Genomic DNA, 27,281 nt, shown 5'->3' with positions numbered 1-27,281 from the left:
TCTACTCTATTATTTGATAAAGTGTTTTAAAGAATTAAAAATGTCATATATGATGCAAAATTCATCGAAAAGTGATGTACGTTTTCCATTTTCAAGACAGCCTGCACATTGTTTAATCGTCGATCTCACATCCAATTTCAGCAAAGAGGCTTTGGAACATACGTGCAATGGTATATCAAATTTTTTCACTGTTGTGTGCAATATGAGCAGTGGTCCCAACAGAATACCCTACTTTTGTATGCTTATAATAACCCCATATACTGAAGTTATCTTCTCTGCTCAAAGATTAACGAAATCTACCTATGGCAAAATAGATAACGCTCTGAGTGAAATGCGGAAAATAGTAAATGATGGAAACGTACAAAAAGCAACAAAAGTAGACTTTAAATCACTTGAGCATGCAATCAGAGACGCGACATCTCAGTTTCAAAAAATAAAACAAAGCGCTGGGTCTTTAACAAAGCTGGAACTCACCCTAATCTCATGCCATAGCGTAGATTCGATAAGAAAAAGGATAACAGAAACTCTTTCGAAAGTTAACTTGTCAGATATCTTGCGGGTCAATGTGTTGTGCCTCATAACAGGAACTGAGGTAGACAACGATCTCGATTTTTCAGCAAAAAGTCAAGAGACATATGATGAAGATCTTCTTGCAGAAGAAAACATGTTAGATTTAACAGGAATCTTAGACGTTTATGGAGTAGATTGCGACTCCCTTAGCATCGAAGGAGTCATGCGAGGTTGGTTAATTGATCGCAGCATTGACAGAGAACATCTGCACATTTGCTTCCATACACCAGGCCAAGAAAATGGCTTGATCATTAAATGCGTGATGCGGGAAAGACTGATTGATGTCAGTGAGCTTCCGTATCGTCAAACATTTGAGATTGCTTTGGATGGAAGTACATCTACACAGCAACAAACTGCTTGCAAGACCGCTCCTAAGCCAACCTCCGCCATTCCTATCACAGTGCTTCGTGTTGTGAAAAGAGTAGCTTCTACCTCATTGTGTGAGTCGATCTTATTCGGAAGGCCTTTAGTCATAAGTAGCTCAAACTGCTGGCAGATGGAATGGGACGAGCTGGAGTCAAATCAAAGTAATTTCAACGCACTTTGCCGGTCTTTGATTGATACTAAGCAAGCTCTAATAGCCGAGAACTACACGCCAGTGCAGTCACGTCGCACCAATTGTCAAGAAAATCGGCCCTTTGGTTTATTTGTCATAATGGCTTCAGAGAAATTAGGCAGTTTGTTGTTAAAGAGCATTTCTTCTCAAGAATTGCTCTTGGAATCATCGGTACTTCCACAGCCGCAGTGGGAAGAGATTTCCCAAGAAGCAAAAGAAAAAGTGGATATCGCCATGCAGTGCCTTGAATCAGAGCCACAATTTAACCCGCTGCTCTCAAAATGCCACTTGGTGAGTGCTCTAAAAGCAAACCTGAAAGACCTGTCTTCCCATAGAAACACAGCAATTAATAAACAATTTGCTTCGCATCAAAGTTCAGCCTATGAAAATGACAGAAACCAACGTAATCCACCCTTCAATACAAGTGGTTCATTCCATAATCAAACAGAAAAGCCAGCAACGGGTAAAGCTGCTCGGTTTGTTGCACCCAGGCAAGACCAGGTAACAGCAGCATGTCGACCCACCAAGTTTGACAAGAACCGTGTTGACGTACCCACTGTTACGTTGGCAACAAAGCAGCGTCAGAGTAAATTTGTTTCTTTCCCAGATTTTCAAAACTTTTAACCCAATAGGCAGAACTTTCATTGGGCTCCAGAGAGTAGATTAATGTATTTGATTGGCGATTGCATGTGTAAAGACGGCGATTGCATGTGTAAAGACGGTAATAGCTATCATCTTGCAAGCCACAATACACTTCGTCGTCCAACTTTAATTTCAATGGTGCTAATTTAATGAGATTGTTTTTAAATTGAAAATGTGATTGATTAGCTTATATTTATAGCATTTGTTATTATTTTTTCTTCGTAAGTTGATACTTATACAATTTACCATGTTTTTAAATTTGTTTTTTCAAATGTATATTTTACATAAAATAAATACAAAAAACTACGAGCAAAAATATAGCACATCAAAAGTACAAAAATATAAGGTAAAAATGAAAGGTCTTGACTTACAGTGAATGTCAGCACAGGAGGTAATGTTATAGAACAGGACGGATCCATTTAATCTTTACAGGTTTTACCTTATTTGCTCAGTCAAAATCTCATGCAGCGAATAATTTCATTAGATCAGTTGCAATATCCTATATCTGTAAAAACTAGCGGCTATCTTTCATGTATTAACGCTACGAAGCGTTGAATGAACAATAATTAAAAATATAAATGTGAGGATTGAACGGTGAGTGAGGATCACATGCAAAACAATTTCACACGGAAAGTCTGTGTGATCTGCACAAAACAAACTTTTTTATAGATTTCTAGTTAAGCTAAAAAATATACAATAACCACCTAGCTTTTATGCGACTTAGCAGAACGCTTAAACTTTAAATTAAATTTGCAAGTGCTGCACAACAGTTTTCAGTTATTTCAAAGCGAAAAAAGTGAATACAGATATGAACAGTGTCGGTCATAGTCATCCAAAGCATACTTAATATAAACAACACAACTACTGGTGCACTAATTTTTAAGCATAGGTATGTTCGATTCTTGGACGGTTGCTTTATTGCCGCCAGTTGCTGCTTCATTAATTGGTGCATCGAATGCTACTTTCAACTGGAAGAAAAACATCATTTGTCAACAAGATAATTTCATGGAGAGTATAACCTACTGGCAGAGAAGCCGTTGAGAGGTTATTTTGGGTCTGATACCAACGAGATCTCTGGAGCGCCTACAAAGGTTCCGAGCACCAAAAACCAATCTGGATACAAGATTTAACCCGTGTCAACGCCACTGGGTGCACTTAGAAAGCTACTCTAAAGCGAAGGCCAGGTTCCACCGTGCTGCAACTGCTTTGTCGTAGCTCTACGGCAGTGCTACTCAAACTTTTCGATACAGCGCTTTAGATCTGAAAGTTACATCGAGTCATTGTTGAGCAGTGAGCACAACTCCACAAATGACATATTGCGGTTTCGGCACTCTAGTATCATCTGTTGCCACAAAGCCAAATTCTCAACATGATGTATCGTATTGATGAACAAAACTTGAACGACATTTTTTCCTCGCCAACGTTTTGGCACTTCTACTAAACTTTTGTCAGAATCGGAATCAATTGGGTTTGAAAGCGATTGTCTCTTGTTTATGTAGGCTGGATGTCCAGAGGATCACCCTTTGCAGTTTGAAAAGTTAAGTTAATATATCGCTTTACCAGCATAAGAAAGTATGTAAATCTAGCGGCGAAAGAAAAACACCCTGAGTATGTTGACAAATACATTCTGATCAGCACAAAACAAAATTTAATAATTGATTTTCAAACTTATCGCGTACCGGCAGTCTAGTGCTTTCGTACGGGCATGTAAAACTCTTGACTTACATTCTCATCCAAACGAGAATCACTGTGACGACGTGTTATTCCGGTGGCACGTGACTTCCCGCTCATGATGGAAGCCGGATATGTTGACCCTCTATCGCCGCCCTGGCGGGAAACAGGTAGCGATCTACTGTTTGGTAGGTAGCGAGATATGCTCTTCGCAGATGCAGCTACTGCTGCGCTGTTAGGTCGTTTCTGGAACTAAACAACAATCGTGTTATAGTTTGCACTAAGTTGATGCCGTCATAACTATAAATTTAGTAGAAAAATGAACAAGTCGAGACTAAAATAGCCTCTAATGCCAATTTGTCAAAACAACTTTGTCAAGTGTTAAGAAATAAGTTTCTTTGGCAGCGTAAAACGTTCCCTACAGAAGTTCAATTCACACAAAAATAAAGTAAACACATGTGATGTTGCACTGTGTTTACAGCAACACTTTAACGCTTTGTGGCGAAACAAAGTGGTTCATTTGTTGCAATTTAAAAGTATCTAAGCTTAAAACAATATTTAATTTTTAAAGCCGAGAGCATATTCTTTTATTAGTCAACAATAAGTAGCCTACTATTACTACAGTAGAATTCGCCTATAGTGACACCTGAAGGGACTGCGGAAAAAGTGTCACCATAACTGAAGTGTCACTATAGCCGAATTCTACTCAACTGTTGCGTATGCAAACGGGACTTTGCAACAAGTGTCACTATCGGCGAAGTGTCACTATAGGCGAATTCTACTGTACTACAAAAAGTGCTCAAGGCCAAGCACAGCAAATTAAATCAAATATAGTTATTACTTTCTAAAATCTCTACAGCCTGTTTCACCCTAAAAAGGGGGTTCATCAGAAGGTCCTTATTCAAATAGAATTTTATAGATTCTTTATATAATTTATATTAATTCCAAATATTCTTATTCAAATAGAATTCTGTTTAAATAAGAAGCTTCTGATGATCCCCTTTTAGGTTTAAACAAGCTGTGTAGAGGTTTTAGAAAGTAATGACTATATTGGATGTAATTTTCTTTTACTGGTATATATCAGAAAAGATATTTATCAAAACGCAAGGGAACCTCTAAACAGGTCATGTGTCGTATTGATTTTTCAAGCCGGGCTATGTTTGCTGGGCACTTCCTGCTGGGCTATGTTTGCAGTAAAAAGTCGGTAATCTCTATTTTGAGTGAGACAAAATTACAAGAAAAATTTCTTACCTGACTCCTTTTGCTAGGTAGCATTTCTCCTGGTTTCACGTAGCGTCCAGGGACATGGTACCATGCAGATTTATGGTAAATGTCTGTGTATCGTCCGCTGCTTCTGGCAGAGGCTGGTAGGTGAAGAATGTCTGTTACAGCGCTGTGTGGTCCATGTACAGTCATTGAAAGACATTGTGATCCAGACTGATAGTTGCATTGGTGTTTCACTGGTTGCTTTCTGTAAGCGGTTAACATAAAGAAAAAATATAAGATTAGGAGAGAATTAATTTTCATTACCACAGACAGATGATAATTAACAACAAATTAACTGGATTAAATAACATTGTTCAAACAATAGCTACAGTAAACTACTGCAACCTATTAAGTTTAAATGTTTTCAGCAAAACAACGCTATGTCCCTATCAAATACATCTAAAAAAAAAAAAAAACGAGGATAACTGCAAATAACAATATTAAGAAATTCGAACTAACGAAGTTACAAAACAAGAAACAAACGTGCTTTAACGTAAGTTGAGAAAAAACAATGAAAACGCTTGAATTAAGTTAGTTCATTATATTGTTTGAACAATGTCATTCAATCTCATTGATTTGTTGTCACTGTCTGTGATGAAGAAGTAAGTTTACGAAATGAGTTAACATTACAATAGCCTACCTTTTAATTTGAAATTGACATTCTCTAAACCAGAAAAGATAAACATCAGTTTGGGTAAAACCTTGATTGATCCTTGATGATGCCTATCCAGGCTTAAGAGGCAACTACCAGTTTATTCGTTACTGACTCTTTGGAAACGCTGGATCGGCGACTGGCAAACATTTCGGAAGCTACGTAAGCTATTTAGAAATTAAGGGTAATTAATTCTACCTACACCACCTATGGGTAATTAATCAATCACTGAAAAATTCCAACAATTCAAACCAAAAGAAGAAGATGTTAAATCAAAGATCCAGTTTAACAAAACCTTTTGGTTTATCCGCCACGCTTGTGCAAAAAGGCATTTTTTAAAAGAAGTTTGTGTAGTGGAAAAATACCATCTGCCTGTCAAAACTGAACGATTTTTCCTGATGCTTCAGTTCCTACAGCCTAGAACCTTTCAGAAAGTAAAGAATTGCTAGGGTGCAAGCATAACAATATCAACCAACCGATAATTTCAACAATGAAACTGCTTACCTTGCACCATTCAGCACCACCGGAGTGGAATGCAGTCTTACGTTTCTCTTTGATGAGCTCGTCTGAAATAAAGTTGCAAGATTAAACGTCACTGAGATTATATCAAGAAAATGAAATATCTTCTGACAGGTGTCAAACCCACAATAATGCTTGATATGGACAACTCGGTTACATGTCTTGTAATGCAAAGAACTTTATTTTCACACGAGTCAGTTCAATATATATAGTTAAAAATCGATTTCGATCAGCTATAGAACAGCTAGAATTTGCTTTCAGCTTAACTGAAGATGATCTAGCAGCTCGCTAGATTCTAGCTGATCGAAATCGATTTTTAGCTATATGTGATTGAACTGACTCGTGTGAAAATAAATTTCTTTGCACTGAGATTATAGGGTTGTTTCCATTGTCAGATGCTAATGATCCCAATTAGAGCTTTAAGCTTTAAACTTTTCGTGTTCTGTCTTCTTGTAATTGACTCTTCTACGTTCTTTCAACTTACATTTCAGGATGTTCCAACTTATTTACCATTTTCTTTGGTTTCATCTTGATCAGCGTTTTTAGTGTAGCCTACCTTATGTTACGTTAGAGGTTATAAAAAAGTTTATCATTGTGGTCCATCCGTTTGGTACGAAAGTGGCTGAGTGAGGGGTTTCGCCTTCGGCTCTGGTGCTGGTAGACTTGAGATCGATTCCAGGTCGAGTCAAACCGAAGACTTTAAAAACGATACCGATTGTGTTTTTTCTTGCTCAACGCAGCGAGAATTAGTCAGGTAATAATGTGATGACATCGTAGCTCTGATACAAATATAAAAAAATGAGCCCTGTCGCTATGAGACTCTGGCATTTGTAGGGCGACAATAAATAAAACCATAGCATTATTATTTGTATTGTCGGGTCGAAGTGGAGTGGTAGCTGGACGGATGACTCTTGTTTGTGACTCTACCCAGACAGCAATTTAACCAATTATTAGATTGTCTGCAGATGTTGAATCAATCTAAAAATCGATTGATTTGCTGTCTAGGTAGTTGTGTGATACGAAAACACAACACATGTCATTAACAAACTATGTTTTAGTAGAGCATGATGTATTTAACGTATGTTGTTGTCATTCACTGTAGATTACCGGTTGCCGCCTTCAACACCATTGAAAATCAAGAATAATTTCTAAAAGCAGACTACTTGGTTATATGACAAATTTTTTTGCTTCGAGCTTATTATACTTGGATTGTGATTCAACTTTCAGTTGGTCGTTTTGTTATCAAATTACCTAAGGTTTGGCCTAGGTTATTTTTCTGCTTGTTATTCTGTCATATACTTTGGTTCGCTACTCACTTGAGTTAGCGACCGAGCTGATTTCAGTTGAAGAAACTTTAAAGGAAGCTATTCTTAACTTAATGTCCAATAATTTTATAAAAATTTAGAAAAACTGTTGCACAAGCTGCTTCATTTCACCTCGGATCGTGTTGATGCGACACCTGGATGATGCGAAGGCGTGAGGAACCGATCTTCGTATGACTCCTCCACCTTTCCAGACATCCGACTGTTCCTTCCTCCTGGAACGATGATCACCGGATGCTCCTTTCCTTCGCTGGTGGCCGGCCTCATCTCTTTAACTGATGCTATCGCGGCCAAAGCATCATACTCTTCAATCATCTTTCTGGATGCAGGTCTGGAGGCAAAGTCCTGATCCTCCGAATAGTACTCTGTGAAAAAGATAAAATTATCTGAAAACGAAACAAAAATATCACTTAGAAATTTCTTTGCAAAATCCAAGAAAGTTTGAGACTACGTATTTCATCAAATTTTGAATCAATCAGGAAAGTTGTACATTATCACAAAATTGAAATAGAAAGTACTTTAAAAAATACCGAAATTTTCGGATTTCTCGCAGTGTCAACACTCAACATGTCTTGTGGTCTTTCATAAAATAATTTTCAACAAGTCCTTCTCAAATTAAAAGGTTTGCTTTACAGATAATTCAGCTTGTGGCAACAAACATAAATAGTAAACGCCACCTTGTCAGTGCAATAAAAACGCAATTAAGTGGCTAGTGTACCCGATTTGAGGAAATCTTTCAGCTCTGTGTTGTCCTGTGGACATAGGAAGGCCGGGGCTTCTCGCACGATCCTTTCACTCATTAGTTCCCGCTGCAACATAGGCATTCTGAACATGACTGTTCACCAGGCATGTAATCTTAAGACTTTGCCTGCTACTGCTGGCTGCATATATCAGGCTACCACACTGTGTTGATAACCAGCTTCATTTTCGACGTTTCGTCAATTAACACGATTGTGTTTACCAACGAACGGGAACACATGGTAACTACTCGTCTTTCAGAAAAGCATACAACATAGGAATATATTGAGCAAACCACAGTAGTAGACTAATCTACAGGTAGATTGCAGAATTAAAAAAAAAAATTATTGAAATACAACTTAAAAAATGATCTTCATTTCAGACCAAAAATGTTTCAACACATAAGTTATGAAAAATAAAAAGTACTGAAAATAAATTAAACTTTTTCTTTTTTCCTTATAGTTAATAATTATTTTAAATATGATACTCAGCACTATTTGTGGGCATAACATTTTCTAAATATATCTAAAAACACATTTCACCTTTGCTGACTTCTTCGGCGTGACAAGGATATAGCTTCCGATAGATTGAGTGCTGAACGCACTGTATGGTCGGCTTATTACAGAGGACGGTGGCTTCTTCAGGGATACTGCAGTCTGCATGTTACCTATCGTTAGTTTTGTCGGGTACTTGTACAAGCTAGTAGCCTACAAGCCATTTCGGCAATATGAACTTATTAGTTACGAAAAACTCGGTTAAATCGCTGAATATCTCAATCAATGATCAATATTTTCAAACGGCAAAGTCACCAGAGTAGACTAATAGCCTTAAAATAACATATTCTGGTAAATTTGTATAGCGAATCAAAAAACTTACCTTTATGTCACTGAAGACTTGCTTTGCCCTTTTTCCACTGTCAACGAATTTGGTGAGATCGTGAGAGCGCCACGTGAGGGCGCTGTAGGGACGTTCGGTGGTGCGATGATCACGTGGTCTTGCTTTCCCATGCGCAAACCTTCCAGATTTCAAGTCACTAGTCACTTGTTTATAATCGCTGAAAGCGGAATTGGGTTAGCAAAGTGTTACGGTACGTGAAACATAGAAACCACTTTCCATAAATAACAAGATTTAAGGTTGAAAAAAGCAGAAATTATGTCTAGGTGTCTGAATATGAGCGAAGAGCTTGTTTTAGCACCTTTTTGGGGATGAATAATTTTAAAAGCAATAGCATTTCATCTACAATTAGAAACATATATTTGATAAGCTCTCTGAAAATGTATCGGTCTCTCTTGCCCGCATAAACGTTTGTGAATATTCTGAGGTCTTTACTTGGTTTTGTTCATAAAAATTTCGTATACAAATAATCAACAAAGTCAGATCAACCCAAATATAACAAGACTTGACATTAGGTTTTGTTCAAAGTCGGCCTTGAGATGCAGACCGGCAGTCGACCGGGGACAGAATGAAGAGGCAGACACTTGTTTCAACAGTTGGTATGTTTAAGAAGACAAAAATGTTCAATACTTAACTTTGCAAGACAATTTTAGTAAAGAGGTGATTTTCTTCAAACATAGACAAATAAAACCTAACAACTAGACGGCATTTAATATAATGTAATAACATGAAAATAAACTAAAAATTACAAACGTTTTGGCTATACTCATGTTAGCCTTTACAAGTAACCAACTGACTAATGTTCTTTATGAATTGAAATTACAAAACTGATCTACATACACAAACATCGGAAAAAGAAACGCATAAGAATGAAACGGCAACTCCAGAGATGGTTTGTTGTTTGAACAAGTTTGGCAATCAAGTGTATGGTCTTTGCACTTTTTCTGTTGAAAGCAGTTAAATCTAAATGCTCCCTCACTCTTGTGGTCAAATGTCGCGTGGACATACCAATGTATGTAAAGTTCGCGTCATGCGAACAAGTGAACACAGAAAGGAGGGAGTTTCAGATTTAAGCTGAAAGTAATAACAAACTCTAAATGTTTTATACACGGAAATAATATCACTGCGGAACTTCAATTTAATAAAACTTGACATATTCTTGACAAAACGTTTGGATTCTTTACGAATAAAAGGGGCAGTGAGAAAGTTTTTTTTTTAATTCGCGTTCACGTTCCTCCGTCTGAGAGTCAGTAGAAGTTGAATCCAAAAACCCTCTCAGCACTTTATTAAAAAACCACGAAAGATAGTTGTTGTTAGGATTAAAATAAGAACGTAATCGATTGACTTCATTATTAAAACGATCAGAATTGGGGCAAACGTCTCGTGCTCGCAAGCAGGCACTTAATCAATCCAGACTTGTAGTTAGAAGGGCATATAGCGTTGAAATTCAGAAGGAGGTTAGTATTGGTTGGTTTTCGCCAAACCCAAGTATCAAATTTGTTACTATTAATTTTAATATCGACATCGAGAAAGTGGATGGTCTCAACTGCTCTTAAAAGAAAAAGTGCCATTAAAGACCATATTCTTGATTGCCAAACTTGTTAAAACAATAAACCATCCCTGGAGTCTTTTAGAATTGTACGTAAATGTTTCACCGAATTCGATACCAAAATCCACGAGGCTTTGCTCATAAAATCTTGCAATCCTCGCCTCAATAGGCAGTTGTTTGCCGCAGGCGCCTAACCCCGCCTACTATCTGCTAAATTTATTCACGTAATTTTGCGTCATTGATTTGTGTTTTTTCTTGGCAAATAAGCGTCATGTGATTTTGCCTCTCCTCTGCTTTTGCCTCTCCTCTGCTTTTGCCTCTCCTCTGCTTTTGCCTCTCCTCAATTTATGAAGAATATCAGTCAGTTGGTTACTTGTAAAGGCTAACATGAGTATGGCCGAAAACGTTTGTAATTTTCAGTTTATTTTCATGTTATTATATTACGTTAAATGCCGTCTGGTTGTTAGGTTTTAATTGTCTATAATTTTGTAAGGTCACATAATAGGAATGTAATAGGGTACACAATGCTTAGCGATGCCACTTCTACCACATAAAACATAAGCATCGTCGTCTATTAACGATTGTAAACTATATTAGCACCGGAGTCGATGAACGATTCTCATGTTGTCGTCTTCGGTTTGCTTGCTTGACACTTTTCTGTTCAATCCTTTCTATGATTATGATCAGATGTCGGCTGCATTGCCGAGTGGTGAGAGCACTGGAACGACGTTCAAAAGGGCGCCGGTTCGACACCGCTCAAGATCATGCGGCTGTGTCTTTGGTAAGACACTTAAAGGCATGCCTGAAGGTGGTCACGAAGATTGGCTTCCTTGCCTATCTTCAATCACCGGGCGTAAGCCTGGATACGACAAACAAAACAATCAGAAACTCACCGAGTTGCTTGTGATACGTCATGGTAGTTTGGTGTTTGCTTTGTAATGTAAGTATTGATGGATGTCTCAAAGCATGAGCGAGCTTCTTTCTTGCTTCGAAATGAACCCTCATGCAAAAGCAGTTGACCTAAATATAAAAGTTTAAAGTTGAACAACGACAAGTGTCTTCCGTTTCCCATCCTGTGATGATGCTCAAACGACAAAGGAAGTTGAATAATACGAGAAAATATACGTTGAGTGCAAAACTTGTAAAGTTTGAACCACTGTTCATCCCAGATTCTTTTAGAGATTGTTGTTTTTGTTGAGTGGAGGCGCAATAATAAATAGATACTATTAAAGTATTCATTCTAGTAATAAAATTCCGGCAAGGCTTACCAATAATATTGGATATCTTTGCGGCTTCAACGTACTTGTTGTTGAACTGTAAAACTTCCAAAGCTTGCTTGTACGCCAACATGGCTTTGCGCTGGTTTATCCTAATATAGATGTAGCCTTTAATGAAGACCATGCACAAACGTGAATATGTAAAAACATCCTTTGTGAAGTGACTTGACTATTTTTTGTTTTAAGTAAGAAAAACTGTTTTCGTAAAAATTTAGTTAGACACAAATTGCACAACATACATTTTCACCAGGGTTTATCTCTAAGGTTCTATCTAAGCACATCATAACTGTAATATTTATTACGGTAGCATATCGCATGGTAAAGGATGTATTTGAAAAGATTATATTTACAGAACACCAATCGCACCTATTTCTCGGGAGAAACGTGTTGAAGAGTAGGCCCAGATCTTCCAATACAAGTCCCACCTCCAGACGCTTCTTTCCACTCCACTTCATTAACGTAGTGAAGGATGTGGTTAGCATTTCTTCACTTTGCACGAGGAGACCTTTTGGAAAAAAAACAATGAAGCGAGCAAGTAACTCTTTAAACATTATCTACGGTTAACTTAAGCAACGATGATGTGTTTTATTGAAATTACTGTAAATTAACAATAACTGAAGAAAAAATAGAAAAAGTCTTTGTAATTTTTCATCCAGCAGCCTATCTGATGAAAACGCAACTCCATTATTTTTCCAGTTACCAAAATCCATTCTTTTTACATTGATTAAACATCTACTCTACAACATCTTGTCTGCAAATACTGAATTGAATCAATGAAAAACGACGGATTCCGCCGACTTGATAAACTCACCTTGTGACATCAGAAGCTTTCCAAACATTCGAGTGGCTTGAGCTTTCAAGCACACGCTACTGCATGCTTTGGTTTCTTCTAAGATATCCTACGCAATAAAGATGTTTATTACATTTTTTCTAGTAAGTGTAATGGTAGCCTATGTACAGTAAATCATATCTTTAGCGCGAAAGAAAGGAAATCATATATCACGTTGAAAAAGTAAAGGGACTTGTCTTTCAACGGATTTTGAGTTGCATTTCACAGGTGGAAAACCATTTCAGAGATGAAATTATTTCAAACAGTTTTTCTGATTTCAGAAATGAACTTACGAGATTTACCAATATATCACACGTTTGTGTAACGTATGCAAAACTTGCAATTACTTAGTGCCGATTACAACAGCAACAGTTAACTCTCGTATCAATTGTGATGCAGATATGTCTTAAAAGATTACTTTCGGATTCAACGTTACGCAAATCGTAAAGTTACCAGTATTAGGTTGTGCGCCTCTTGAAAGTTTTCCCCTTCGATATAGTGCTCCACTATTTTCAGAGAAAGTTCAGCTGAAAAAAAAGCACTCAACAAACTTAAAAAGAGAAAACATAATATAAATATTGACTTTAAAACTTTCACCTGTAGAAACGTCGTTTTACATACAAAGAAGTGTCAGTTTATTGTGACCGGCGGAGCATTAGGTTCAGGTACCTGAGGCCTCGGCCAAGTCTCGTCTTCGCATTTGGGAAATGTCCATTGTCTGTAGAGTTAGGTTCTTATACAGCTCGGAAGCTTCAAATATGCGCTTGATATCAACTCGGCCGGCAAAACTGCATTCTGTCACGGTTGCATCAAATAGAGCCAAGAGCTGGTCACTCGACAAAGGTCGGGACTGCAACATGCAAAGTACGAGTAAATGCTGAACTTGGAACAATTTTATCTTACAATGGTTTGATCTCCTTTAAAAAGAACAGCGGCAAGTTTTATTTCATTGCTAGTTGTTTTGCAATTTTCAACAACTTCATCTTATAAATGTTTTGGTCATCTTCATAAGAAGCAGTAACAATTTTTATATTACTGCTGTTTTATGGCTGTTTTTCGAAAAGCTCAGTTTCATTTATGATTAAACAAAAACTTCCACTTTGCAGTTTTAAAATCAAAGCTATGTAATTCGAAATTGTACTTGTTTTTGCACCAAACGGTTATTCAAACAACACATCTAATCGGCATTTTTCCTTTATTACTGTATGCTGTAACAACGAAACTCAAAATAAACTACTTACGGTTTCGATGTGAGCGAAACATTCATCTAAACTCAATCGTCCTTTTTCGAAAAAATCTTCTCCTAGCTGAAGCAGAAACCAGGCAACTTTGTGGTGCAAATGAGCCATCTCATCACTTTCCAGCAAAGAGGTATCGATGAGGACTTCAGGATTTCCTTCTCCAGGAGTCCACCCTAGAGAAATTCAAGTTTAATATCGATGAATAATTTTGCGAAGAAACTACGTTAAAATTCAATATAATTGAGTGTGTGGGAAGAATTCAGCTGTTTACGGCTTTACATTTTTCTACACATTCACTCAGTCCACGTGTGTAGGAGGAGGTATCACTGCGTGGAAGTTACGTTAAATCACAGAAATAAATCAAAATGCAGAGTGCTCGAGGTTTAATATTCAGAATAGGCTCTTGCTGAGACAAAAGCCGCAAAGAAAATTAGACCAAGTAAACATTATAAAGGAATCCTTCAAACGTTAAAAAAATGCGTCAATGCTACTCTACTCCACTTCACTAGGTAGAAAAAACAAACGCAAAACTTAGTCTAATATATTTTCTTTGGCTAGTTTTTTGCTTACTTAGCCTATGGTATTTTTATACATAAAAGAAAATCACAACGAGAACTTGCCAGCCACCAAAAGATGATGATCGACTTCTGCTTCCGTGAGGAAGAAAATAGAGCTGTCTGTTTCGTTGAAGTCTCTGTCTGTTTCCGTTTCTGACTTGAGACTTTCTTCAGTGCTCTGATGGATGGACATGGGAGAATCTTCATGCTGAGTGATAATGATCATCGATGGTCCTTTGGCGAGAAGATGACTCACTTGCTTTTGCTTGCTTTCAGAAGCGCTGACTTGAGTGGTGGAGCTCATATTTGGTTGCAAGTCTTTATCAGATTCGAAGGCAATTTCAGAGTTTTGAGTTGCTTGCTCTATCATGGCCTGTGGTTGATCATTAACAAATTCATTAATTAACAAACCAGGAAATAACTAACAAACTAACTAATTAACCAACTAACAAATAAATTAAGTAACAGGAATCCAGACAGCAAATCAGCCTTTTTTTAGACGTTGAATCCATGTAAAAACATTTCTGTTATATCTGGGTTCTGTTACTTAATTCAGGGATCCGCAAATAGTGGGTCGCAACCCAAATTTGGGTCGCAAGACCATCCACAGTGGATCGCAAAACGGTTTAAACTTGCTATAAATATAACTTGTATGGCAAAAATAAATAGCCTACAATCATATAATCTTTGATGTGCTGAGTTTCGTACAATTTTGTACAAGAAAATTTATTCTTTTAATTGTAGTAGGTCATAGTAGTCCCTGCTTATTAAGCACACGGTTATAAAGCCTAGAAGACACCTTGAGCCAGGACATGACACCTCTCTCAGCTTATCTCCAGAACTGGCGACTGAAACTCAGCGAAACCAAAACTGTGGCAGCAGCGTTCCACCCGCACAATCGGGAAGCTGATCGTGAGGTACATGTTCAGAATAATGGAAAACCTCTGTCCTTCTGTCACGAACCAAAATGTCTTGTGGGGACACCAGACAGATCGCTTACAGCCTTACATACCACCACTATTTGATGTCACTGCGCAAGAAACTGACATCCCGCGCTGCACTACAAAAGCGCCTGGCTGGCTCCAGCTGGGAGGCGAGAGCTGACACTGCGTATAGCAGCCTTAGCCCTTGTCTACTCTTCAGCAGAGTAGGCTACTGTGCACCTGTTCGGTGCTGCAGTGCTCACTGCCACAACGTCGACACTGCCATGAACAGCGCCCTGCGCACAGTGACCGGATGCCTGCGCCCACACCATTGGACAATTTTCTTATACTCGCTGGCATCCAACCTGCTGAGCTTCGTCGCGAAGAAGCCACTCTGTCTCTCGGCCGACGGGCACTGGAACCTAACCACCTTCTCCACCACAAGATCTCTGCTCTCCCAAACGAGCACTTCCGTCGACTGAAATCAAGACACCCATTCGTACCAGCCGCTCAACTTCTTATCACTGAAGCTGATGAACAAGACATCTCTGCGGCTACTTGGGCGGACCATAAATGGAATTCTGAATAGAAGTCAAATAACCTACCACCAGACTCCATTCGTTCATCTCCGACGCCGACACATGGCCCATCGGCCTGACACTACAAAAACAGGCATGGGTGCGCCTCAACCGTCATCGTACAGGCGTTGGTGTTTTCCGCTCAACCATGCACCAATGGGGAATGGCCACTTCTCCCTCCTGTGAATGTGGTGCCGAGGAACAGACCGCAGACCACATCATCAATGACTGTACCATATTCAAACCACCTAACGGAGTGGAAGGTTTATGCGTCATGGATGATGAAATCAAAGACTGGCCGCTCTCTAGTAGCCTTCCAGTGTAATCCGGGAACATCGTGGGTCTGGGGTGCTAATAGAATAGACACTCGGTCCCAGAATCTTACACGACGACGAAGCGCACGGTTAATAGGTCCACCCACTTATTAAGCCAAATTTGGTACATTCCGGAATTAGTGAAGGTATAGGAGTGGTAGAAAATTGTCCCCCCCCCCCTGCTTAATAAGCCCAAAATCGTCCGGTCCCGATGTGGGCTTAAGCGGGGACGACCGTATTGGAATTGATATTAAATTGCAAAAGATTTTGCGCAAAATTATATGCTTCTGAAACGTTTGGGTCGCGAAGATTTCGAACGATTGTTTTTTGGGTCGCGCCAACAAGCATTTGCGGACCCCTGACTTAATTAATCGTTTTCAGTCGTTTTTTACGAGTCGTTTTTTATATGGATTCAACGTTTGTAGACTGTAATCCATGTAAAAAAAAAAGACTGAGTTGCTGTCTGGGAAGAGGTTTAAGGAAGAATGTAATTTCTTCATACACAATTTCATGTAAGCTATAATTTTTTTATGCAGAAATTGACGCACAGTTCGATTGCCTATCAGTTTTCGACAAAACCGTTTTATCGTGCCGCTAAAAGTCTAACCTCCGATTTTTGTACTTTAACGAAAACAAATCTAGAGAATTTAACAAACGATTCTTTTTCGACTATTGTTGTTATAACTTCTCAGCCAGTTTTGAAAATCTTAAACTTACTTCAGAAACGATACTAAACTAAATCTAAACTTTCAAAGAAATTATCAGGCACACTGTTAGATATTCTCATATCTCATCACTTAGTTTTTGGTAATCTTGCAATGATCGACTCACCTTCATGCAGTGCTCAACATCAAACTCATGTTCAATCAAGTCCTTCCAATATGATTTATGATCAATGTAAAGATCTGGTTTGTGAAGAGATTCTCTGCACATAGCAAGGAAGAACCTGCGCGTAAACAGATATAAATTATAATTTCGACGCAATGCTGTACTTTGTCATGCAATTCGTTGAAACGGCCTACTTTAGAGAAGGTATACTTTGGCCAACGATATCGCTCATTCAGGTAATATAAAATTATAAAGCATATCACTTCAGAATAATCTCGATCAATTTTTGGGAAAAGACAATTCGTAAAAGTTGTCTTCTAAGAAAAATTTACGAATAGAAGTATGCTACACGTCTACAGGATGAGTGGGTGTAGTTGTTACAAAACACAGCAAAGCTAATTAATTACAAAATACCAAATGTATACTTACGATTAAGGGACGGGAAAAAGTAGATACAAAAAATACATGTATCATGTATTTATTGTTAGTTTCTGGTATGAAGAAAAAAATATCGTGTATCAAAAGGCATGGTCTGCTCTGCGACAATCCTCTTCTTTACGTAAAATTTCTTTTGGTAACTTCACAAAAATAAAACTAAGCTACCTCGGCTTGCAAAGGATCTGGCACAGTGTGAGCCAGTCCTTTCCTTGCTGCAGTTGCCATGGTAGCTCCACCAATTTTCTGGCCATGCTGCCAAACTTCAAGAAATACGAGCCAAGAAGTGAATGGAAATGTTGGTGCTTTCCCTCGATGTCGCTAAACAGAAGATATAAGCATGAGACATTGTTGATGACGGTTGGTGAGTGGAAACTGCTTTTTACTTATGTTGTTGTAGCTAGCTGCTGCTAGATCAACCCAATCGCGGATCAAGGAGGTGATCAGGGCGATCGATCTCCCTCCCAAACCACAGAAAAGTAACTTTATTTACGATGCATTTGCAAGGTCGGATTAATGTAGACCTGCACGTCATTGCGTTTTGTTGAAATCGTGTTTGTTTTTGTTAGTTAACAAGCTACGACATCAGGCTCAAACTACAGTATCGTTCTAAGTACCTAACTGTGCAACGAGATAGAGAATTTCTCATTGGAAAAAAGAGATTGTTGCGCAAAGCCAATCTGGCATCTTCATTGCTGATTTGGATCATTCCATCACTTCCGGTACTCAACGCGCCCCCAGCGGCCATCTGGTACAAACCAAAGCAACAACACGTGAGGGCAGGTTGTGACAATAAAACGAACAGCAAAACACTAAAACTTCAACTGTTGGAATAATGAAGGGTTTGATTTTTGTTTGCAGACGTTAAATCAATGTAAAAACGACGGATTTTTTTGTCTGGGCACTCGGTATAGCCACTTACCCTAAACATTTCCCAATCATTAGGGGTGACAGTGGCCCTGCCTTTGTATCCAATCAAGGACAATAGGTGGATAATCTCGCCTCTGGTGAGCCCACAACGGGAGGAACTTATCAATTTGAGAGCATCTGCCACCCAGCCTGCCACGCGGGTGCGGCTCCGAATAGATCCAGGCTGCCCGGAGGAGTTCTTGCTCCACGAGTATCTTCGGCTCCAAAGAATAAAGACAGATTTCCAGAAATCCCTACATTTTTGTAGTTGGTAAATAATTAAATATCTAAATCGCTCTATAAAAGTTCGAATAAGAAATTGCAGTTTTTGATCTTTGTACAGCCTCATTCAATTTTTAAGTTTTCTGTTACATCACATATCATAATAATAATTATCATTACCATGATTCAGCAAATTTTCGACACAAAACAATCCTCACTAAAAGTCAAAACGCAATTCTTTCTAATCCATCAGAGAAAACGCGCCAAAAGAATTGAATTACGCAAAAAAACATATAAAGCTCCATTAGACATCACAAAATTGGAGTCAAAAATATTTATACTAAAAATCTTTCTATGACAACTACACAACGACGAATAAATGGTATATTGCTAAATTAAGTTTCTTTTAGCTTTAACAATGATTTTGAATTGAGCTGACTCTTAAGTCTTAAAAAGAGTAGCCTATATCTGATACACATAAATATTATTAATCATAAGTAACCTAAAGTAAGCTGGAGCAAAACCTAAATAATAAGTTTCCATCTAGACTTTCACCTGAACATTCTCAATCCTGTGCACTTATCAATCACTTGATTGATGTCACGTGAGTCTCTGCAGAAACGAAGAAGATCGGACAGCGTTGCCAGATAGAGCGGCTTGTCACTCAAGCGGTTTAGCCATATCTTCTCCAAGTGATCTCGACCGACCAATTCAGCCGCTGTGAGGTTACAAAAGTGTAACAATGACCTCCATGTAAGTTGTTTTAGCTTATGAGAAAGCAACTCAGGTAATACTCTCCATTTGTTGTAACCAGTGCATGCTATAGTGTACGGCCTAATTTTATTTCAGCGTTGAGGTTTGCAACTTTCACATTTCCCGTAGGTCAGAAACATAACAATGATAGATGAAGTGTTGTGCCGTTTAAAGTTGATTTCAAACCGCGCATCATTCATTAGAGGCAAGAAGATGTATTTTTGAAGTGAAATCTGGTCACATTATAAGGTTGAAAGAAAAGCAATAGACGTAATGATTATGGAAGTCCAAGCTGTATGTTATGGCGAGTAAAATGCAAACGAAACAGTAAAAACTTCTTTCATACGTTTAATTGCCAATAACAGATTTATGTTTATCGCCGGACAAAATGTAAATTTGCATACCCGGAGCTTCAAAATGACTTTCGAAGATTTGCCCTCGAACTTCAAGACTGATGGACGGCATCCATTGGAAAATGACGTCATTTCGTTCTTGTAAGGCTTTGTAGGTGAAATCCGATTTTCTCGTTGAGAGAATGATCTTACAGCTTGATGGAATTTTCTTAGGCAGCCAAGAAAGATCTATCGTTAAAAAGAATTAAGAACATGTCATAACAAACGATATGGACCGACAGCAACTGCTTGCAATACATGCAGAACTTTCCTTCAGTTTAAAACTGAGTTTTAATCCAATGATGACCACAGCTCGATTTTGGTACACTATGGCATTATGTATGTCATCAACGCTTGAAGACAAAGTGCGTTAAAGAAGACGAAATCTATGTGACTGGCAACAGACTGTGTATCGCGACGCCCTTTTAACCTACGTCGTTCAAAAGTACCAAGGGCATCATACAATAACTACCAGGATTAAACTGAATCGAATTTGAATCTAACTTCATGAACAGGACTCATTTGTCTTTTACAATTTGGTCGAAACAATATGTTAATCGATAAAGCTTCCGGGTGTACAAGTTTTGATGATAGGCTTACTCAGCTGTTGCTAATGCAACGTTAAAGATGTTTTTCTTTTTGTCGTTGTTACTCAAAGCAGGTTTTCCAAAAATGCTATGAACGAAATATCGAACATTGAAGAAGTTAAAAAATGTGAGTCTAGCAAATTATCTCAAGATTTGAACAACGTTGTGTATCCTTGCCATTGTTGCAGCATTAATAGGTATGGTTTTATCAATGCGTGTTTCATTGACGTAAGTTAATTTTTCTCCGAGAAAGTCTTATTGCTGTTACGACCTTCGTAGTTGCTGCTAAATTAACATGTTTCTGAGTCTCTTAAAACAGCACACTTATCAAATTCTGGTCAGAAAGAGATTTTACAGAAAATTTGCACTGAATTATATAGCAATACTTAGGTTGTGGCAGTTTGAGGTTATCATCATATGCTAAGCAGACATGAGAAATTTAAGTCTAAAAAAAATTCCATAAAAAAATCAACAACCTGGTTAAACTTATAAAAAAAAAATTCACGGGACAATGTACAGGTCTTTCAAAAAAGCAATATATTTCACCATAATAATAATAAAAGCCATGTATAATAATTCTAAGCTATAGAGTAGCGTTCATAACCCAGCAGGAAGAAAAAGAAATTCGCTGTGTTTCACTACTAGGGTTAAAAAGTACCTTTGATAGCGCCAATGTCTTTATTCAAACAGCGATGCAGATCATTGATACCGTCCATTACGATGACACAGGGCATGAGAAACAAAGACGAGGCGAATGTCTCGATCAATCCTTCGTAATTGTCGACATCGGTAAGTGCCTCATTTGGTGTACTTCTGCAACAGCACACGTATTGTAGCCAATGGTCTGTTGGTATAGCACATGGTATAAGATGGTAATAGAAGATACGTAGCAAAATAAGCGTCATTATCAATTTTTATTCATAAATATTAATGGAGATTGTTTTGGCTTTAGCATTTAGAAAGCAAATCGTTCATTAGTAAAATTATTGTTTAGCAAAAATGAGTTTGTGGTAAATTTTCTAGTTAAAATGCAATACTCGTAGGCCCTACTACTGTAGTGTGTTTTCAGCTGAAACTCAGAAATTCTAGCTGAAATTTCTTCTGAGCTTTATTGAGATTTTGTAGATATATTTGCACTTCATAAAATTTAAGTTATATTTCTCTTTAATTTAAAAAGGAGGGGGTTTGCGACACTTTTTAACCTTGAATGGGCGTAAAGTCCACAAGGGATCCACGTAAAGCAGGTATTTTAGGCTAGGTTTTTTTCACTATATTTCTCTTTGTTGTAATCACAGCAAACAACCCACTTAAGAATAAAATAAAATACCAGTCAGGTTGTAACTCAGAAAAGCCTACAAGCTCTTGAGCCTCCTATCAAAATTCAGAAATCAGCTGACTGACTCAAATTGATTCCTTTTAGAGCGCTGTGACTAGTAGCAGCACAGTCATTTTATCTACTACTGTTAATACGATCGACCTTCTATAAGTTTTAAGAAACTTCTTATGTATAAAACACAAACCTGGTCTGAAAAAACTTTTCTCTTAAAGTTTTGATGCATCTTCTCAAGAATGAAATCACATCTTGACTGAGATACGAACTGCCAACAAACTCGGATACAATCTATGAAGATAATATATGCCAAATTCAATTAGCATTGGATGCCAAGAAACTTATAAAAGAACTTCAAAGACGACTGGATATGCTTTTTCTAGTTCATAGCACCGCCAGGCGAGGATTGTGTTCTATAGACTTTTCAAGAACCTCTCAGACAGCAAAATCTGTTGTTTTTAACAGACGTTGAATCAATGTAAAAATGACGGATTTTGCTGTTCTGAGCCTTTACAAACTTTTTTGTTGTATTCACCTAATTTTAAGTAGATTGAAAGGCGGGGATACTAATTGGCGCAATCAAGGCATGAAATCCTAAAGCCTTTTCACATATTTGACACAAGTGTGACCAAGTCAAAATGTTCTGAAGTTTATTGAATTGGAAAGAAAAATGCAAAATACAGGTCATATCTTACGGATGATATAAAGCGGAAAGGCAAAAAAAGTTTTCCATGTCGTATACCATGGGGTAGAAAAAGAGGAAAAGATGTCACAATAAACTTGAACGCTAATCGATGGTTTAAAAAACAAAATCTTCATCCAGCAGGTTTACAAAGAGATATAGGTTGGTCGTTTTTAAAGTACATGGCAGAAAACGAAAGTTGATTATGTCTGTTGTTTGACGCGTCACCAAATGCGCGGCTATAAGAAAGAAAATATTCTTTCACATACCACCAAATCAGAGTGATTCTTCCTGAAATTGTGAAGCCAATTTGTCAAGAATGAAGATTTCCCACTTCCCGGCTCCCCAATCAAAACCAAAATATTTTTCTGAGTGGTTTCTGAGGGCTCACATCTCATATGAGACCTGAAATAACAGCATAAAACACAACGGTAAAGTTTAAGTACCATTTAAACTGTATTTCTATGTCGCGGACCCAAGTTGTTTATTATTACATTATCTCTTTCTTATTATATACATATCATTCTTCCATTCCTTCATCTTTTTTTTTTGATCACACAATAAAGCCTGCAATAGTGATGCCTTTCCACATTCTTCAGTGGTAGCCTACCAACTTTATTTTTTGAGACTTGTATCTTAAATATCGAGTTCATGCTGCAAATTCATGACACATCGCCCAAGATAAAAGAAAGCGTCAGGAAAAACTTTCGACAAGTTTCTCAGGTAAATGTAAAAGATTTAAGAAAAATTAACGTACTGCTTCTCAAAAATCGTACAAATTTGGAAGTTAAGACAGAGTGAAACTGTTCACCAGGCATTTGGTAAATAAAGTGACTTGCTGCGTTCTTCTGGTGACTATAGGTAGCTAGGTATCATCCTTAACATCAGGAGGCAACCTAGTAGCCTATAGTGACCAGAAGAAGGCAAGTCAATTTGGAAGTTGTTAACATTTGTTGAAAATGTAATATTTCAGTCGTCGATTTTAGATATGATTTATTTGCGGCGAAGTATTTTAAAGAAGCAAAGTTTTCTCATCTCCAAAATATAATGTAAAAAAAAAATTGAATAATAAATATTACCGTTTTTAGCCCGATATTTGGTTAGTTATACTTGAGCATTTTCAAACCACTATTTCCTTTCAACCAAAGTCACTACATGTTGACTTTATCAACAGAAGCGACTTCACAATATAAGAAACCCGATTAAGCTAATATTGTATTGCGATAAGACAGCCTCACTAAATAAATTTTCAAAGCTTGAAAAATGAAAAGACTTGCCACGATCATTGAGAGGCACTTGGCACTTTTGAAGGGCATCAAGTGCTTTCATTGGCTTATAAAACCAATTGAAGCGACAGTTACAAAGCAAGACGTTTTCGAATTGTTCCATTTAACAACACATTTGATAATTAAATTTTTGTATCAATTGATGCGTACTTTGATGTACGCTTTTCTATTTTAACAGTTTCTGTGGTTTATTCTTTATATTAGTGATTGTTTTTTTTAATATGGTAGGATGCTGTAGCGATGTAGCCAAAACATTTTGAACATGAAAAATTATTGAAAAAAAAAACAAGAACTGGCCAATCTCACTTCAGTGATTCCACGAATGACATCGCAGTCGAAAATATTCCGTCACCAATCCTGTACCCTACCACCGATTCCGTATCTTTGCTGTATAAATCCTCATCTGGAATAGATACGTGACAACGGTAAAGCATTCGATCGAATACTCAGCAAAAAAGCAGAACATATTTCAGCAAAGAAAACAAGCTTATTTGAAAAGATGTTTTCAAATAAAGTCCCAGCAAACAAATATCTGCAAAATTGTTCCGTGAAAAATGTATAAAACTTAAAACGATGGATCATCAAAACCAAAAGTTGTTTAGAAATTAGGCTAGGCTACTTACAACAGAAGTGTCTCAAGTTCTTTTCCGAAAATTTCACATTGTGAAGAACTCTATTACAAAGATACACACCAGTGGTAGACTATAAACTGAAGTTACAAAGGCTTTAAACAATGTACCAGTACCGCAGCTAAGCGTTGAGTAATTTGTTGGAGCGGTTATTGAAGAAGCTGATGAAGAAGAAGAATGTTGAGAAAGTATTTCCTCCAATTCACACAGCTGAGGATACTTTTGATATTTGTTCTCAAGGCGAAATGTTAAGGTTTGTTCTGCACACTGCTGAGTAAAAGACTCATCTCCTGAAAAAGATAGCGAGTTGGTATAAAAAGTTTTAAACATCAAAAACGATGTAACCTGTAGCCTAACCTAGACAGTGCGTGCAAGCTAAAATGTTTGATTGTACCGTACCGAAGCGTTAAAACAACGAAAACCTAGCAACATTTCAGTGCAAAAGTCCATCATATCATTTACAAGAATCAGGCTCACACGCTTTAAACAGATCAAATGGCACTAATATCATAAACATAAAAGGTCACTTAACATACCGATATGAAAACAATGAACAGTTGAACACTACCGCAACACAAAAGATAGGCATAAAACGCTTTTAAGTGAAGGTTTAATTGTAACCGGTATAGCCTATCAAGACAGCTTGAGTCATTTTGATACTTGAGTAATGACAGACACTAAACACATATTGTTCACTTAAATGAAACAATAATATACTGTATTTCTCTTAATAAGGTAACAACTTCTGTCTATTATAAGTTTCCTTTTCTGAGGCATTAAAACTTTTCAAATAACCGTTAAGGTTAATACATTGGACGTTTTGTAGCCTGCTTAGCAGAGTGATAGGAGTGTCTGACTTATGTATATTAGAAAGGACTTTCTGCCGAGACACTGTATTACCAGCTAGACGGTGAATACAAAAATTAGCTTCCCAGCCTTTTCATCCACTTAATTAAAATCCACAATGTATAAACCTGGATACCACAAAAACTGTTCTGAAAATAGCCTACCATGTTTTTGATCAAATTAAACAACACCATTTATTGTATTAAATTCATAACTTCGCATAGTGAATTCTGGTCAGAACGATAAAATTTAAAGATACATGAAATAGTTCAGCAAGAATTACAAAGAGAGTAGTTTTTGTTGGCATTCTAAAGATAACTTTTGTTTTGTATATATTTTGCAAACTCATCAAAATCTTCAAAAAATCTTATATAGAAAGCAAAGCACCTGCTCTAAAATAGCTTTTAGAGATAATTTGGTTGGTTGATTTTGAATTTTTATCCTCGGACTAACAAAGCCTTGATTGGTTATTCCTGGTAGTTTCGCATACTTGTAGACTGTAGAGGCTTTTGATGCAGGGCCGGTTACCGAAATTGACATAGTAAAGTTTACGACTATTGAAGTGTTCCATCAATTATGTGCCGGGGAATTATTCCATCCATTAGGTGCCGCTGAGTGGAGACCAGTCCATAGAAAGCGTTGCTCAAGCGCACACCCCAAGATTCAAACCAGTGACGCTTGATCTTGAAGATTCTTTGTTAACGAAGTCACCCACAACCAACAGAGCTATCGGGGCGGATAGAGAGTTTAACGATAAACTTTAGGTATTTAAAATGTATGAAGAAGGCTTACATTGCTTAAAAACTATCAACCAAACAAGTGTAAATTAATTTCAAAAACATGAAATCATATCAAATAGTCAATACCTTGAAAATAATTTCTGGATGGAAAAGGAAATAAATTCAAAATGATTTGTGACCAGTCTTCATACACAGCTTGTCCCAATTCTTGGCTGGTGGCAAAGAATTTTACTGGAAGTCCTTTATTTACAATATGGCGTTTCAAGATGCTGAACCGTTCTTGTGTGTACTCACTTTCAGTTTCTAAAAAAGTGTCACTTTCTGTTCTTTGTGCAGCACGAAAGCATTCCTTGATGTAGAAATAGCAATACTTTGGAAATTGGTTTTGTGATGAAAAACAAGCCAAAAGTATCTCAAGCTCCATCATACTGCATAGCGGGAAATCGTTCTGCATTATCCAAGGATGATCATGGCAAGCTGCCATTAAGTTCTGATCCATAATGGCAACACTGTCTGAAGATGACTTTAACGAACCACTGCTTTTCTGGGCCAGGGGCGGAGACAAAGGAGTTCTATGAGGTCCGTACTGACTCCCCATCACACACATAAAAAATGGCAGAGAATCAACAACCTTGTCCAAGGCATATTTTAAAATGTACTCAGATGATGAACGGTTATCGATGGCTGTTCTTCGGAAATCCAAAGCAGAAAAATAGCTGCCACGTTTTATACACAACTCATTCAATGAAGGAAAGACTTCAGAATGAAGATGTTTGAATTCATCTTCTAAATCAATAAATGTACTGCATATATAAGGGCAGATTGGTTTATGATATCGAAGCACATTTTTCTGAGCGACTTTGCCCCCGGGAGATGATGAAACGTCTTTAGTTTCTTGCAGCAACAAAGCATCTAATGTCTGGTCTTTATTCAACTTTACCATTTTGCAATGTTGTTGGACTTATTCATGAACCCTTCTGTCAGCTGATGTGACAGAACCTATGTATTTAAGAAAATCCATCAAAGCTTAAATGCTCCAGACCAACCTAATACACTACATGGTAGTATCAAAGCAGAAACTTCAGATTTTTAAAGTACTGTGGAATATATAATGGTATATATTGATTATTTCCTCTAAAAATTTTAACTTTTTGTTAAAAAATAGGCACCATATATGCACATTACAACGATTAAATAACAATCGTGTTAATTTGTTTTATATGCATGAGTGCATGGGTGTTGGTGTGGCTATCAAAATAAAAAAAAAATGAAAGAAACGTTTTGTCACAGAGCAGAGAGTAGAGATGTAAAAAAACGTTTTTTTTTGTTTTAAAAAAAAACGAGCTCGTTTTTTATCGTTTTTTTTGTTTTTTTTACCTATTTTGACATTAAATGTCACAATATGCAGCAATTAGGGTAAACTCATTGCAATAGCGTCTCTTTCAACAAAGAAACAGTCTCATAACTCGTATAACTTACTTTAAATCAGACTATATGTCTGGTATAGGCCTATTTTTTCATTGCAATTTTGTAGATCCCAAATC

The 27,281-nt window shown here is 37.4% G+C and overlaps 2 protein-coding genes across 2 annotated transcripts; one reads left to right on the top strand and one right to left on the bottom strand.

The window, feature by feature from the left end:
- Positions 1-2,108, top strand: LOC145778490 (meiosis 1 arrest protein-like). Its single transcript, XM_082589977.1, has one exon. The coding sequence runs from the start codon at positions 41-43 to the stop codon at positions 1,748-1,750; it is 1,710 nt and encodes a 569-aa protein (XP_082446103.1). The 5' UTR covers positions 1-40; the 3' UTR covers positions 1,751-2,108.
- On the bottom strand, positions 1,952-26,701 carry LOC145778489 (uncharacterized). The gene is made up of 28 exons (XM_082589976.1): positions 25,864-26,701; positions 24,268-24,441; positions 23,829-23,925; positions 22,506-22,641; positions 21,745-21,845; positions 20,883-21,037; positions 19,650-19,826; positions 19,048-19,210; positions 18,284-18,524; positions 17,979-18,109; positions 17,530-17,682; positions 16,930-17,044; positions 14,347-14,656; positions 13,727-13,899; positions 13,155-13,335; positions 12,939-13,012; positions 12,468-12,555; positions 12,023-12,161; positions 11,648-11,748; positions 11,273-11,399; positions 8,813-8,990; positions 8,479-8,592; positions 7,917-8,007; positions 7,313-7,563; positions 5,862-5,923; positions 4,691-4,910; positions 3,494-3,691; positions 1,952-2,736 (listed from the first exon to the last, which is right to left on the bottom strand). The coding sequence occupies exons 1-28, from the start codon at positions 26,678-26,680 to the stop codon at positions 2,641-2,643; spliced, it is 4,863 nt and encodes a 1,620-aa protein (XP_082446102.1). The 5' UTR covers positions 26,681-26,701; the 3' UTR covers positions 1,952-2,640.
- Between the last annotated feature and the right edge of the window lie 580 nt (positions 26,702-27,281).

The sequence above is a fragment of the Aplidium turbinatum genome, chromosome 10 (assembly GCF_918807975.1).
Source record: "Aplidium turbinatum chromosome 10, kaAplTurb1.1, whole genome shotgun sequence".
NCBI classification, from domain to species: Eukaryota; Metazoa; Chordata; class Ascidiacea; order Aplousobranchia; family Polyclinidae; genus Aplidium; species Aplidium turbinatum.
This window is presented reverse-complemented; position numbering and strand designations above follow the sequence as displayed.

Bases quoted from the DNA above. Each gene is read 5' to 3' on its own strand.
- LOC145778490 (XM_082589977.1), top strand. From the start codon at position 41: ATGTCATATATGATGCAAAATTCATCGAAAAGTGATGTACGTTTTCCA.
- LOC145778489 (XM_082589976.1), bottom strand. From the start codon at position 26,680: ATGGTAAAGTTGAATAAAGACCAGACATTAGATGCTTTGTTGCTGCAA. The intron at 24,442-25,863 runs GTATTGACTATT...TATCTTTTTCAG, and splicing joins ATCCAGAAATTATTTTCAAG to GAGATGAGTCTTTTACTCAG. The intron at 8,991-11,272 runs GTGAGTTTCTGA...TTCCGCTTTCAG, and splicing joins GACGTATCACAAGCAACTCG to CGATTATAAACAAGTGACTA.